This window comes from Muscardinus avellanarius (assembly GCF_963383645.1).
Source record: "Muscardinus avellanarius genome assembly, chromosome: 3".
Taxonomy (NCBI): Eukaryota; Metazoa; Chordata; class Mammalia; order Rodentia; family Gliridae; genus Muscardinus; species Muscardinus avellanarius.
Window position 1 is genome coordinate 38,473,700 of NC_137788.1, and position 14,265 is coordinate 38,487,964.

At 39.7% G+C, this 14,265-nt stretch overlaps 1 protein-coding gene across 1 annotated transcript in view; it reads right to left on the reverse strand.

Annotated features, from left to right (window-relative positions):
- Positions 1-14,265, reverse strand: part of ZSWIM5 (zinc finger SWIM-type containing 5) — a gene marked incomplete at both ends in the record, with an annotated part of 147,935 nt that overhangs the window by 27,061 nt on the left and 106,609 nt on the right. Inside the window, 3 exons of the mRNA XM_080692184.1 lie at positions 2,376-2,526; positions 4,578-4,726; positions 13,584-13,940. Coding sequence (XP_080548310.1) covers positions 2,376-2,526; positions 4,578-4,726; positions 13,584-13,940 — 657 coding nt within the window. The remainder of the gene's footprint in view (positions 1-2,375; positions 2,527-4,577; positions 4,727-13,583; positions 13,941-14,265) is intronic.

A 14,265-nucleotide genomic window follows, 5' to 3' on the forward strand; every position in this document is an offset into this window, starting at 1 on the left:
GCCATTTAACATGTTAATATAAAGGTATATTCATAATATAATAGAACAGAGGAAAGGAATTTAGTATAAGAACAGGATTGAAAGGAAAGTGCTCAGAAAAAGTTTCATATTTTGGCTTGCTTGAACTTTCTTTCAAATCCCTCATCTGTAAAACCAAGAGCATAAAAATATCTACTTTGTTGGGATTTACAAATGGGCTACCATTTGTAAAGGGTATACATTTATACTTGGTATACAGTAGAATCTTAGTAATTCCTTTTTCCAAAGAAAATAATTTATTTGGGACTTGAATTTTGAAACTACTGATTAACTTGTGATATCTTAGAACAATTACCTTTTCAATTTTCTCTACTAAAAGTATCACAGGAGCCGGGTGTGGTGGCGTCCGCTTATAATCCCAGCATTTGGGAGGCTGAGACAGGAAAATCACAGGTTCGTGGCCAGCCTCAGCTACTTAGTGAGGTCCGCAACTCAGTGAGACCCTGTTTCAAAATAAAGAATAAAAACTAGGGCAGGGGGTATTGCTCAGAGGTTGAATACCCCTGGGTCTCATCCCCAGAACAGCAAAAAAAGAAAAAAAGAAAAAAAGAAAAAAAACAGAGAGAGGAGCTGAGTATTAGCATTGCAAAACTGGTTTGGAAGGCTGGCATGGTGGTGCTCACTTATAATCCTAGTATTCAGAAGGTGGAGACCAGAGGATTGCGGTTCTTGGACAGCCTCAGCTTCTTAGCAAAGCCCTTCACAACTCAGTGAGACCCTGTTTCAAAAAATAAAAAGACTAGTGGGGCGTGGTGGCACAGGCTTGTAATCCCAGTACTTGGGAGGCTGAGACAGGAGGATTGTGTAGGTTCAAAGCCAGCCTTAGCTACTTAGTGAGGCTCTCAGCAACTTAGTGAGACCCTGTTTCCATATAAATATAAAATAGGTCTGAGAGTGTAGCCCGGAGGTAGAAGCACCTAGGTTCCATCCCCAGGACCACATACACACACACACACACACACACACACACACACACACACAAACAAACACAAAAACAAACATATAAATACATAAATATAAATAGAAAATAAAAAGACTAAAAAATAGGGCTAGGGGTGCAGCTCAGAGGTACAATGCCTCTGGGTTCTAGCCCCGGTACTGGGGGGGGGGGGCACTGATTGGAGTAGAGGATTGGAAGAGAAATGATGAGCAAAGAAGGCTGCTTTGATATGGGAGATCTAATCTAAAAGTTCTAAGGCCTTTAACTAGAATAGTGGTGATGGGAAATTAAAAGTGAGAATAGACTCTAAATTGCATTTTAAAGGTCAAGAAATTAGCCAGATATGGTTGTGCCTGCCTATAATCCCAGCGCTTGGGAGGCTGAGACAGGAGGATTGCAGGTTTGAGGATAACCTCAGCAATATAACAAGATTCTCAGCAACCTAGCAATATCCTGTTTGAGAAACAAAATATAAAATATAAAAAGGGCTAGGGGTGTAGCTCAGAGGTGCAAAGTCCCTGGGTCCCCTAGCCCCTCTTCCCTACTAAAGCCAAGAAATCAAATGAAGTTGGCAACTTGATGTATAGGTTGAAAGAAAAATAAGTGCTTGGCAATAAATTTGGTGGAGTAAGGAATGGTGGTTTCAATGCCAAAGTCACAGGAACTTTTTTTTTGGTAGGAGAAGGTCCAAGTTCATTTTTTATTTCTCAGTGGAAATTATCATCAATTCCCATTTTTATTCTTTATTTTGAACTAGGGTCTTACTAAGTTGTGGAGGGCCTCACAAGTTTTTGAGGCTGGCCATAAATCTATGATCCTCCAGTCTCAGCCTCCCAAGTACTGGGATTACAAGCATGTGTTACCAGGCTAGTCTGGTAAGCTTCTAATACGGAACTAGTACTCAGAGGAATGGAAAGAAGATATAGTTAATATCATCATATAAGTTAGCTCAGAGGCCATGATATTAAAAAAAAAAATAGTGCTTAAGGGAGTATAGAAAAAGAAGACTAGAAGGCCAAAGCCTGAGCCTTAGAAAATGCTATGGTCCAAGAGGTCTGACTATGAGTAATATAAAAGAGTAGCTTCAGGGAAAACAACAGAAGTGAGAATGATAAATATTTTGGAAGCAAGGCTAGTCCCAACAGAAGCCAACTAAAGATTTTCTTTCAGTAAAGGCTTTTATGTGGGTAGCATGTGGAACAGAATACTAATGGTGATAACAAAGCACAATGCTGGAAGAAGCAATGAAAGTGAGTTGAGAGTTACTGTTACTAAATCTTCCACTAGTTAAGACTTAGAAAGATCTATGCAATGACTGACAGCAAATGTTCACTTACACTCTTGCCGGAGGGTAAGCTAGTAGGACACAGCACTTCTCTGAGAGGTGGAGACTTACCTAGCTCATCCCAGAGCTGCCTGCACTTGTCTGTCATGCTTGTTCCTTGCTGCCTCCAGAGTGTGAGTCGTGGGTCTGCCATAAATTGCTCAGTTATAAGTGTCAGCATCCTGGCTCCATTGGAATCTCTCATCCGTAGCATCTCTCGAACCTGACACAGAGAGGGGTAAGAGTCAGCAAGTGTATTGCATAAAAATGTAGGAGGAAGAGTTGGGTGAGAAAGTGACATTATGTGAGCACAACATAGCCAAAGAGCCAGAAAGAAGACCTCTTGCTGTATAAGCAAGATCTCTGCATGTACCAAGAAAGCCTGCTTTGTATAATAAAATACCACTTCATATCCAGGAGGATGGCAAAAATTAAGTCAGTCACAGTGCTGTCTAGGACGTAGAGAAATCAGAACCTCTTACACTGTTGTGAGACTATAAAATGATGCAGCCACCTTGGAAAATAGTCCACACAGACCTCATATGAGAAAGTTTACAGCAGCATTATTTATAAAAGCCAAAAAGTAAAAACAATCCAATGTCCACATCTATTTATCCACACACAAATGAATAAACAAAATATGAAATATTTATACAAAATATTATTATTGAGCCATAAAAAGAAATAAAGTACTGATGCTACAACACAGATGAATCTAGAAAATAATTAGGATAAGTGAAAGAGACCAGTTACAAAAGATTATACACTATGAGTTTATAATCTAGGGTACGGAAATCTAAAAGCAGAAAGCATATTAGAGGTTTCTGGGGGCTAGGAAAGGAGAGTGTGAAGGATAAGAGAGTGTGGTAGATATAAGAGTATGAGGTTTTTTTTTTTTATTTTGTGGTACTGGGGTTCCTGGAAACCCTTCTACCTCCAGGTTACACTCCCAGACACCTATTTTTTTATATTTTTATTTGGAAACAGGGTCTCTTAAGCCAGCGAGGCTGACTTCGAACCTGGGTGATCCTCCTGTCTCTGCCTCCCAAGTGAGGGGATTACAAGCGTGCGCCACCACGCCCGGTGTGAGGTTTCTTTTTGAGATGATGAAAATGCTGACTAGTTGGTGGATGCATACATCTGTAAATATACCAAAAACCATTAAATTGTATACTTTTTGTGATACTAGGGATTGAATTCAGAGGCATTCTACCTCCAAGCTATAGCCCAATCCTTTTTATTTTTTGTTTTGAAACAGTCTCGCTAAGTTGCTGAGAATCTGGCTAAGTTGCTGAGGCTGGTCTCAAATCTGCAATTCTCCTGTCTCAGCCTCCTTGTAAACTGGGATTACAAGCATGCACCACCACACCCAGCTTAAGTTGCACACTTTATTTATTTTATTTATTTTTTTGGTGGTACTGGGAGTGGAACCCAGAGACTTTCTACCTCTGGGCTATACTCCCATACCTATTTTACATTTTATTTGTAAACAGGGTCTCACTAAGTTGTTGAGGGCCTCACTAAGCAGCCAAGGCTGGCTTTGAACCTGTGTGATCCTCCTGTCTCAGCCTCCCAAGTGTTGGGATTACAAGCGTACACCACTACGCCTCGCTGCACACTTGATTTATTTTTTCTTTTAGTACTAGGGATTGAATTCAGAGATATTCTCTGAGCTACACCCCCAGCCCTATTTATTATTTTATTATGAAACAGGGTCTCACTAAGTTGTGGAGAGCCTCACTAAGTAGCCGACACTGGCTGTGAACCTGGTTCCTCCTGTCTCAGACTCTCAAGTACTGAAATTACAAGCATGTACCACCATGCCCAGCTAAGTTACACACTTTAAAATAGGTGAATTGTATGATATGTGAATTATCTCTTACTAGAGGTAGGAAGGCAGTCAGGCAGGCAGGCTTCTATGAGAGCCCCCGTTTCAAAATACTAAGTCTCTTCAGGAAAGTGTTGAAACTAGTCTTTAAGGCTTCATCAAACAACCTTGGGTTCAAAGCAGGGAATAGATGGTTTCTTTGCTCAAAGCTCCCAGCAATGCTAGCTCATTTAGGGAATGAAACAAAAGGAACAGGACTATGAGGGTAAGGTGGTAGGGCTCCCTAGATACAGCTGGCTCAGCCCCTCCCACTAGGTTTCAGGTTTCAGCCAGGTCAAGTGACTTAGGGTCAAAGCATGAAGGCAGAAGTGATGGAAGCCCAGTTTACTTAAAAATTTAAAACAAACAAACAAATAAACAAACAAACAGACCTTTTGGTATCTTACCTTGGCGAACATAGAGTTGAGTTGCTTTCCAGAGCCATAGTAACCGCCTTGGGAGAGAAAGAGCTTCACTTGTTCCTTCACCTGTTCCTCATCCAAGTGCCAACAGTTCTCATCATCAATGCTGGCCCCAGCTGTGGGGTCAGGGGCACCTGTGAGGAACAGGAACCATGAAATGAATTCTTGAGTCCACACACTACACACTCAGCTGGAGAGGCACTTTATGAGCATATTCAAACACAGAGAGGTAATTCTGCTTTAATATTGGCTCTGTCAACCTCGTAGGCCTAAATAAATATAAGAGATCTAATGCTGGTTTCAGGTTCAAGTAAGTCACAGTTGTATCCTCTCTAGGAGGAAATACACGTATGATATTGTGAAAGATATATTCTTTAATCTTCAAAGTGTTGTGTCTTTTTCTTTGCTAATGAGTTGACTGATGGTTGGCAGCCCCTAAAGAGCTTAACGATATTTGCTATTCACCAAGGCAGTATTAGAGGGTTGGGACTTCTAGCCCATACACCAATCTCCTGGGAGGGGAAGGGCTGAAGTTTAAGTTGATCACAATCACCAATGACCTAATCAATCATGCCTATGTGATAAAAGTTCCATTAAAACCCCCAAAGTACAGGGTTTGTTGATCTTCCAGATGGCAGAACATAGGAAGGTTCCTTGAAAGTGGCACACTTTGGAGAGGGTATGGAAGCCTGGCTGCTCTTCACATATGCCTTGCCTTATACATTATTTTGTATTTTTTGTAATATTCTTTATAATAAACTGGCAAATTAATTTTTTTAGTTCTGTGTGCTACCCTAAGCAAAATTTAGGTTATGGAACCAGGCATGGTGGTGCACATTTGTAACTCCAATCCTTGGGAGGCTGAGAGAGGAGGATCAAAGGTTTGTGGCCAGCCTCAGAAACTAGTGGGCCCTCCACAACTTAGTGAGACCCTGTTTCAAAATAAACAATAAAATAGGGCTGGGGGTGTAGCTCAGAGGTAGAATATCCTTGTCAATCCCCAGTACCACACACACACACACATAATTAAGGGAACCTCAATTTATAATCAGTCAGTCAGTCATGGTTAAAACAACCTTAGACTTCCAATTGGCATTTGAAGTGGAGTGGGGGTGATAATCTGAAGTGAATTGGATTAGGAGATACCAAGTAGTGTACACTGTAGAATTTTGTTGTGTGTGTGTGAAAACCACTACACATTTGGTCACAGAAGCATTCTGTGTTGTGCTCTGGAGTGTCATTTCATCTTCTTTTTTCTTTCCTCCCCCTCTTCCTTTCTTCCTTCTCATTTTCCTCTTCTTCCTCCTTCCTCTCTCCCTCCCTGCCCCATTTCTTCCTCCTTCCCTCCTCCTTTTTTTGGGAAGGGAGTTACTAAGGATTGAACCCAGAGGCATTCTACATCTGAGCTCCAGCTCCAGCTTCAGCCCTATTTTATTTTTTACTTTGAAATAGGGTCTCACTAAGTTGCCGAGGCCGGCCATGAACATGGGATCCTCCCGTCTCACCCTTCCAAGTACTGGGATTACATCTGGCTTATTTTTCCTTTTTGATTTTCTATGAAGTTTAAGTATGTCTTAATGTACATGTATTATTTTGAAAATTAAATAAAAATACTTTTAGAAAATAATTCTATTTTAAAAGTTTGCTCCCTAAAGCACAGGCAGAGTTGAATACAAGGTGATATGGTTTTATAAATTTATCTTTTTATAAAATTATATAAATTTACCTTTTTATAAAATTATCTTTTATATCTGGGCTCATCTGAACAACACCTAAAACAGAGCTGTAATTATTTACACATCTCTGATCCCTAGTCGTCTGTTAGCCCCTTGCTCCCAGTTGAATCCACAGCTGAATCAATTATAGTACAGTGCGAGTAATGTGACAGGCATTTGGAAATATTTTTGGAATGAAAACAAAATCTACTTTTCTTACTGTTTTATAAACAATCCTGTGACAAGCTTTTAGAAACCTAAGTGATGACAGACTCTGTCAATAGTCTAGATGTAGTCATGCAAAAGGTTATAAATTCATTTCACGTTTTAATTAGTCTACCTTTCTCTTTGTCCTCCTAGGTCAGAGCCCTGATTAAATGAAATCTGGGTTTGCATGACAAAGCTAATTTTCTGCCGAGCTTTTTTATTGCATATTACTCTCCAAGAATTAGTATGATTCACACTCCATTCATTCCACAAAAGAATGATTAACACATATAATCTGTCAATTTATGGTATCTACTATATGCTACTTTTTTTTTTTTTTTTTTGGTGGTACTGGGGTTCCTGGAAGCCCTCCTTCCTCTGGGCTACACTCCCAGACCTATTTTATATTTTTGAAACAGGGTCTCTTATGCCAGCACGGCTGGCTTCGAACCTGCGCGATCCTCCTGTCTCCGCCTCCCAAGCGCGGGGATTACAAGCGTGCGCCACCACGCCCGGCTCTATACTACTTTTTGTATTTTATTCTAAGTGTAGTTCTAATCATGTCACTTCCTGCTCAAAAGTCTTCAATAATGTCCTATTCTTTTTTTTGGGTGGGTACTGGGGATTGAACATAGGGCATTCTATCTCGAAGTTATAGCCCCAGCCCGATTTTATTATTGTATTTTAGTTTTTGTGGTACTAGGGATTGAACCCAGGGGCATTCTACCTCTGAGCTACACCACAACCCTAGTTTTTGTTTATTTAATTTGTGTGTGGGGGGATAGTGGGGTTTGAACCCAAAGGCTTTCTATCTCTGAGCTACAACTCAGCCCATTTTATTTATTTTTTAATTTGAAACAGGGTCTCACTAGGTTGCTGAGGCTGTCCTCGAACTTGCTATCCTCTTGTCTCAGCTTCCCAAGTACTGGGATTACAAAGCATGTGCCACCATGAGCAGCTCTATTTTTTTTATTCTTTATTTATTATTATTATTATTATTTTTGCGGTCCTGGGGATGGAACCCAGGGGCATTCTACCTCCAAGTGACACCTCCAGCCTTAATTTTTTTTTATTCTTTATTTTGAAATAGGGTCTCAATGAGCTGCAAAGGGCCTAAGTAGCTGAGGCTGTCCCAGAACCATGATCCTCCTGTCTCAGCCTCCCAAATGTTGGAATTACAAGTGTGCACCACCACGCTCACTTATTCTTTATTTTGAAACAGAGTCTAAGTTGCTGAGGATGGTTTTGAACCTGCAATCCTCCTGTCTTAGCCTCCAAGTACTATGATTACAAACTTGCACCACCATACCCAGCTAATAATGCACTATTTTTACTGAATTAAGTCCCAATGCCTTAGTTTGTATTTAAGACTCTCTATGTTTGGGCTTATTGTTCATTTCGAGCCCTGTTTTCTCTATACTTAGGCTATACTTCAGTCAGAAACAGTATGTCCAGGTGCCAATCATATTCTTATATTTTCCCCTCCTATTTCCCTTTAACCTATTCTTTGGCTATAAACAAACAAACAAACAAACAAACCATCTGTTATCCTTGCTAATTTCATCAGGGCCATAATGAAAAACTTTTGTGGTTTATGTACTACTTAGTTCACCTGGCCTGACAGGCTCTTTTATTATCCCCTCACCAAGTTAGCCATATATCCCACTGTCACCTGAAAAAAATATGTCCATCTTATGCTCTGCACATAAAGCAATAACACTCATCATAACACTTCTTTTTTTTTTTTTTTGCGGGACTGAGGCTGGAACCCAGAGGCATTTGACCTCTGTGTTACAACCCCTGCCCAATTTTTTATTCTTTATTTTAAAACAGGGTCTCACTGAGTTGCAGAGGGCCTAAGTAGCTGAGGCTGTCCACGAACCACAATCCTCAGGTCCCAGCCTCCCGAATGCTGGGATTACAAGCGTGCACTACCATGCCCGGCTATAACACTTTATTATTACATCTGTTGCATTTTATTTTCCATGAGAATTGTGTTTTTCATATGTTCCCAGTTAAACTGAATTTTTTAAAGAACAGAGATTCATTTTTATACCTCACGGTGCCAGGTTCATTATATTACTAAGTTAATATTTATAGAATTTACAATACTGAGTTAATATTTATAGAATGAGCAAATATATGTTGTATTGATCATCTAGACACAAGTTCCAGGTTGGCAACACTGTATTTTATATTTCTTTTGTATACTGAAGGTGGCAAAACAAAACTCCTTATCCTTAAATATTTGTTGAGTATTTCCAAAGGCTAAGCACTTTTTATTTTATACACCCACTAATATATATGCTCACTGAGGGCAGAAACTTATGTTTGCTGGTATATTTGCAACATGTAGAAAAGTGCCTAGCACATAGTAGTGGTCAATTAACATTTGTTGAATAAATTCCAAAGAACCTTCATAGCAACTCTGTGAGGTGGTATTATTATCCTAGTTTTAAAATGAAGGAATTAACTGGGGGTGGTGGTGCATGCTTGTAATTCCAGCGCTTGGGAGGCTGAGACAGGATTGTACAGGTTCGAAGCCAGCCTCAGCTACTTAGTGAGGTCCTCTGCAACTTAGTGAGACCCTGTTTCAAAAGGAATAAAAAAATAGGGCAGGGGGTATAGCTTGGAGGTCGAATGCCCCTGGGTTCCATCCCCATACTCGCAAAAATAAAAATAAAAAAAAAATAAAATAGAATAGCTGGGTGTGGTGGCTCATGCTTGTAATCCCTGCGCTTGGGAGGCTGAGACAGGAGGATCGCACAGGTTCAAAGCCAGCCTCAGCTACTTAGTAAGGCTCTCAGCAACTTAGTGAGACCCTGTTTCCAAATAAAATATAAAATAGGTCTGGGAGTATAGCCTGGAGGTAGAAAGCCTCTGGGTTCCACCCCCAGTACCACCAAAAAAATAAAATAAAAAATAAAATAAAATGGAGGAATTAAAGTTTAAACAGCGTAAGTAACTTAAACAGAAAGTATGTAAGCCAGGATCTGTGTGTCAACCTCTCTTTAAAGCCTGTATTCTTCACTACAAGCTTAAACATATTGGTCCCCACCCTATCCTCATACTGCCATGATCCACCAACTGGCTTCAGTCCCCCTGAATGTAAGTTTATGAGGTGTGTGTGTGTGTGTGTGTGTGTGTGTGTGTGTGTGTGTGTTTGAAGATAGACAAACTGCATTCTTTCTTGAACTCATCTATTAAGAATATGGGATCAGTCAGAAAAATGCATTTTTCCCATAGTGAGGAAAACAAGAGTCCTTACCAGTGCAGTGATTCTCAAACGTTAATATAAAGTATAGAACAATCACTTGGGGAGTTGTGTTTAAAATGCAGATTACTGCTGGGCGTGGTGGTGCATGTTTGTAATCCCTGTGCTTGGGAGGTGGTGATAGGAGGATCATGCAGGCTCGAAGCCAGCTGTGCTGGTTTAAGAGACCCTGTTTCCAAATAAAAAAGTATAAAAATAGGTCTGGGAGTGTAGCCCGGAGGTAGAAAGGTTTCCAGGAACCCCAGTACCACCCAAAAACCCCAAAACCAAAAAAAAAAAAAAACTAACAACAAAAAAAGCAGATTACTGAGGATCATGGTTTTTAATAGCTCAATAAAGATAGAACTTAGATAAACTAGGTAAACCAAGAACTAGGTTTCTGAGTACCATGCATGGGGTAAGGAAAGAACAGCCATGGTGTTTCAGCAGAAGGCAACAATGGTTTGTATGAATACCAGTTTTCACCCTTGGGTGATTCCGTTAGGACATGATAAAGCAGGATCAGAACCCAGTCTCCCTGAGGAGCAAGCCTTAATCAACTGACTGGAGGTATGGAGTGACAGTCCCTCTAAGGATGTGAAGAGACAGGGAGAAAAATGAAGAACCCTTAGGGCCCATGTGGTATTCACAGTAGTTGTGGAAGAAATAAGGCACAATTTATAAATACCTAGTGCCATATTTAGAAACCTCCTAGGATAGGGCTAGGATAAGGCAAAGCCTTGAGGGTTACTTACAAGTAAGAATTTCACCTAAAACTTTAGGAGAGAAAGGAAAGTAAACAATGTAAACATTTGCTGGTTTACAATAATGGAATGGACATGAAAAATGAAGCTGCCAAAATGGATGCTTTTTTTTCTTTTGTGGTACTGGAGTTGGAAATAAATCTATGAATCATAGTATATAGATGACATCTGAAGTGAAGGATGTAACTAGATTACTTTATAAAGATCATGTAAAGTAAGAAAAGTGGAAACCAAGATTAAGAAATGTCAACATTCAAAGGTCAGATAGTAGAGGAAGGGGCAGTTTTAGAAAGACACAGATCATTTTACTAGATAAACTAGATTTGGAGTTCACAAACTGGCTTTTTCAGCTGCCCCTCATTAACTTCCAACAAAACTTTTTTTGCACTGAGAACTGAGCCTCTGAGCTATACCCCCCAGTCTTATTTTATTTTTGTAGTACTGGAGATAAAACCCAGGGGCATTCTACCTTCAACCTACACCTCCAGCCCAATTTTTTTATTCTTTATTTTAAAACAGGGTCTCATTGAGTTGCAAAGAGCCTCACTAAGTACCTGAGACTGTCTGAGAATCCACGTTCCTCCTGTCTCAGCCTCCCAAATGCTGGGATTACAAGAGTGCTGCGGCACCACGCCTGGCATTCATTTTATTTTTTGAAAGGAGGGTCTCACTAAATTGCTGAGCTAGCCTTGAACCTGCAATCCTCCTGTCTCAGCATTGCAGGTACTGGGATTAAAAATGTATGCTATCACACCTGGCCTTTTTTATTCCTTTTTTTGTGGTACTGGGGATTGAACAAGAGGCATTTTACTTCTAAGCTAAACCTGAAGCCCAATATTTTATTCTTTATTTTGAAACAGAGTCTCACTAAGTTGCAGAGGGCCTCACTAATAGCTGAGGCTGGCTTTGAACCTGTGCAACCCTTCTGTTTCAGCCTCCCAAGTGTGGGGATTACAAACATGCGCCACCATGCCTGGCTTGGCCAAGATCTTTTTAAAAAATCATTTGATTTAAAATTAAATTAAATTTAAATGCCCCTGTAGCTGGGTGTGGTGGTACATGCTTGTAATCCCTGTACTTGAGAGGTTGAGACAGGAGGATCACACAGGTTAGAAGCCAGCCTCAGCTACTTAATGAGGCTCTCAGCAACTCAGTGAGACCCTGTTTCTAAGTAAAATATAAAATAAGTCTGGGAATGCAGCTCGGAGGTAGAATGCCCCAGAGTTCCATCTCCGGTATCACAAATAAATAAATAAACAATAAACAAACAAACAAACAAAATTATCCATACAGGTTCCTTGTTAGAATATTTTAGCATTTTCATAAAAATAAATGGGAATGAAACGCTTACCCAACAGTAGTGGTAAAGTGGACCTACTAAACGTAAACAACTAATATTGTAGTCTTAATTTTCCTCAGAATTATAGAAGAATGGTGATAAATGAAGACATATTGGAAAGGTTGTCTTTTATAAATTCTTACAAAATAAACCACTGTATGGGTTGAGGAACCAAGTTAGCATGAGGCTGTCTAATGAGAACTATCCAGAGGGGCTTTTGAGGAACCAATTTTCCTTTCAATTTTTTTGTTTTATTTTGTTTTATTCTGTTTGGGTACTAAGGATTGAACCCAGGGTTATTCTACCCCCAAGCCAAACCCCTAACACTTTCCATTTTTTAAAATTTTGAAACAGGGCTTTGCTAAGTTGCTGAGGCTGGCCCCAAACCTACAATCCTCCTTTCTCAAGTACTGGAATTACAGGCATGAGTCACTACGCCTGGCTTTTCTTTCATCCTTTTTTTTTTCTTTTAGTACTGGGGATGGAACCCAGGGGCATTCTACCTTCAAGCTACACCCTCAGCTCTTTTTTTTTTTTTTTCTTTACTTTGAAACAGGGTCTCACTGAGTTGCAAAGGGCCTAAGTAGATAATGCTGTCCTTGAACCAAGATCCTCCTGTCTCAGCCTCCCAAATGCTTGGATCACAAGTGTGCGCCACGACACTCAGCTTTCATCCTTTTTTAAATTATAAAAATAATACATACTTAATGTAGAAAGTACATTAAGGAGCTAGGCTTGGTGGCGCACGTTTGTAATCCCAGTGCTTGGGAGGCTGAGACAGGAGGATTGCACAGGTTCGAAGCCAGCCTCAGCTACTTAGTGAGGCTCTCAGCAACTTAGTGAGACCCTGTTTCCAAATAAAGTATAAAAATAGAGCCAGGCGTGGTAGCGCACGCTTATAATCCCAGCATTCAGGAGGCTGAGACTGGAGGTTTGCAGTTTGTGGGCTGCCTCAGCTACTTAGTGAGGCCTCCGCAACTTAGTGAGACTGTTTCAAAAATAAAGAATAAAAATTAGGGCAGAGGGTGTAGCTCGGAGGTTGAATGTCCCTGGGTTCCATCCCCAGACCTGCAAAAAAAAAAAAAAAAAAAAAAGAAAAGAAAAAAGAAAAAAAGAGAAAAAGTATAAAAATAGATCTGGGAGTAGGGAGTATATCCTGGAGGTAAAAAAAAAAAAAAAGCCTCTGGGTTCCACCCTCAGTACCACATACACATACACAAAAAAATAATTAAAATACATTAAGGCATTAAAAACTCCACCCAAAATTCTACCAGCCATAGATTACAATTCATATTAGAGTACTTTCTTCCAGTCTTTTGTTATGAATATAACCAGATGTACATACAATCATGTGCACAAATGGCTTTAAAATTAACTTTAAAATACTATAATATAAATTATGAAAACTGCACAAAATTAACTATACAGATTGGTGAATTATCATATAGTGATTATAACTGTCTAGCTATCATTGAAGCTATTGAAATAGAATGCTATCAACATCCCATTCCAAATCTTTTATGAGGCAACTAGGTTGCTTAAAGAAACTAAAAGTTAAACACAAAAGTTGTTTGTATAGAATAAACTGATTAAGGTTAAATGATTACAACTGTAGAAAAATCCCAACTCTAAAAAGCAATGAAGCATCAAAGCAGAAGGAAGAGGGTCCCTTTGTGAAAAATATCATTTTTAGCATTAAAAACATACAATTACCATTTACTTGGTTGATTTCTGAGTTGGAGGACAGGATCTCATCTGCCAGTTTTTGTGCAGTAGGAAGAACTTCAGTATGGTGTGCTGTGATTAAATATTGAATAAACTTCTGTAGCTGGTCCCTGTTCATCTGGAAAAGGGTTTCTGAGATAGGAAGACGCAATTTGACTTGGTCTGGTTTACGGATCCTGTAGAGTGAAAGTGCTACCACATGAGCACAGTAGAAGATGTCCTTATTCCCACAGCCACATGTCACTGAAGTGATTTTGCATCTATCAAAACTGATTGCAACTTTGTAAGTCACTGCTGGTTCAGAAGCAGTGGCTGGTTCAGTTACTGTGCCACTCAGATGGAAACCTAGGAAATAAAGAAGAAATCCTGTTTAGAGATTCTGTAGTAAGAAACTTTTAGTTTCGTTCTGTATTTAAATTAATTAATTCACAATTTACTGAGTGTCATTTATGTATGTGGTAGGCATTGCCACAGACACACAGATGAATGAAACTCAGGTATTGCTCTGAAGGAACACACAATCTAGAAAAAGAGGCCTTATTCTGAAATTCACATTTGTACACATGTATATTTTTTTTCTGGGGGGATAAGTCACAGCTTTCATCATAGTCTTAAAATGGTTAATAAGAAAACCTCCAAGCTGGGTGTGGTGGCACATGCTTGTAATCCC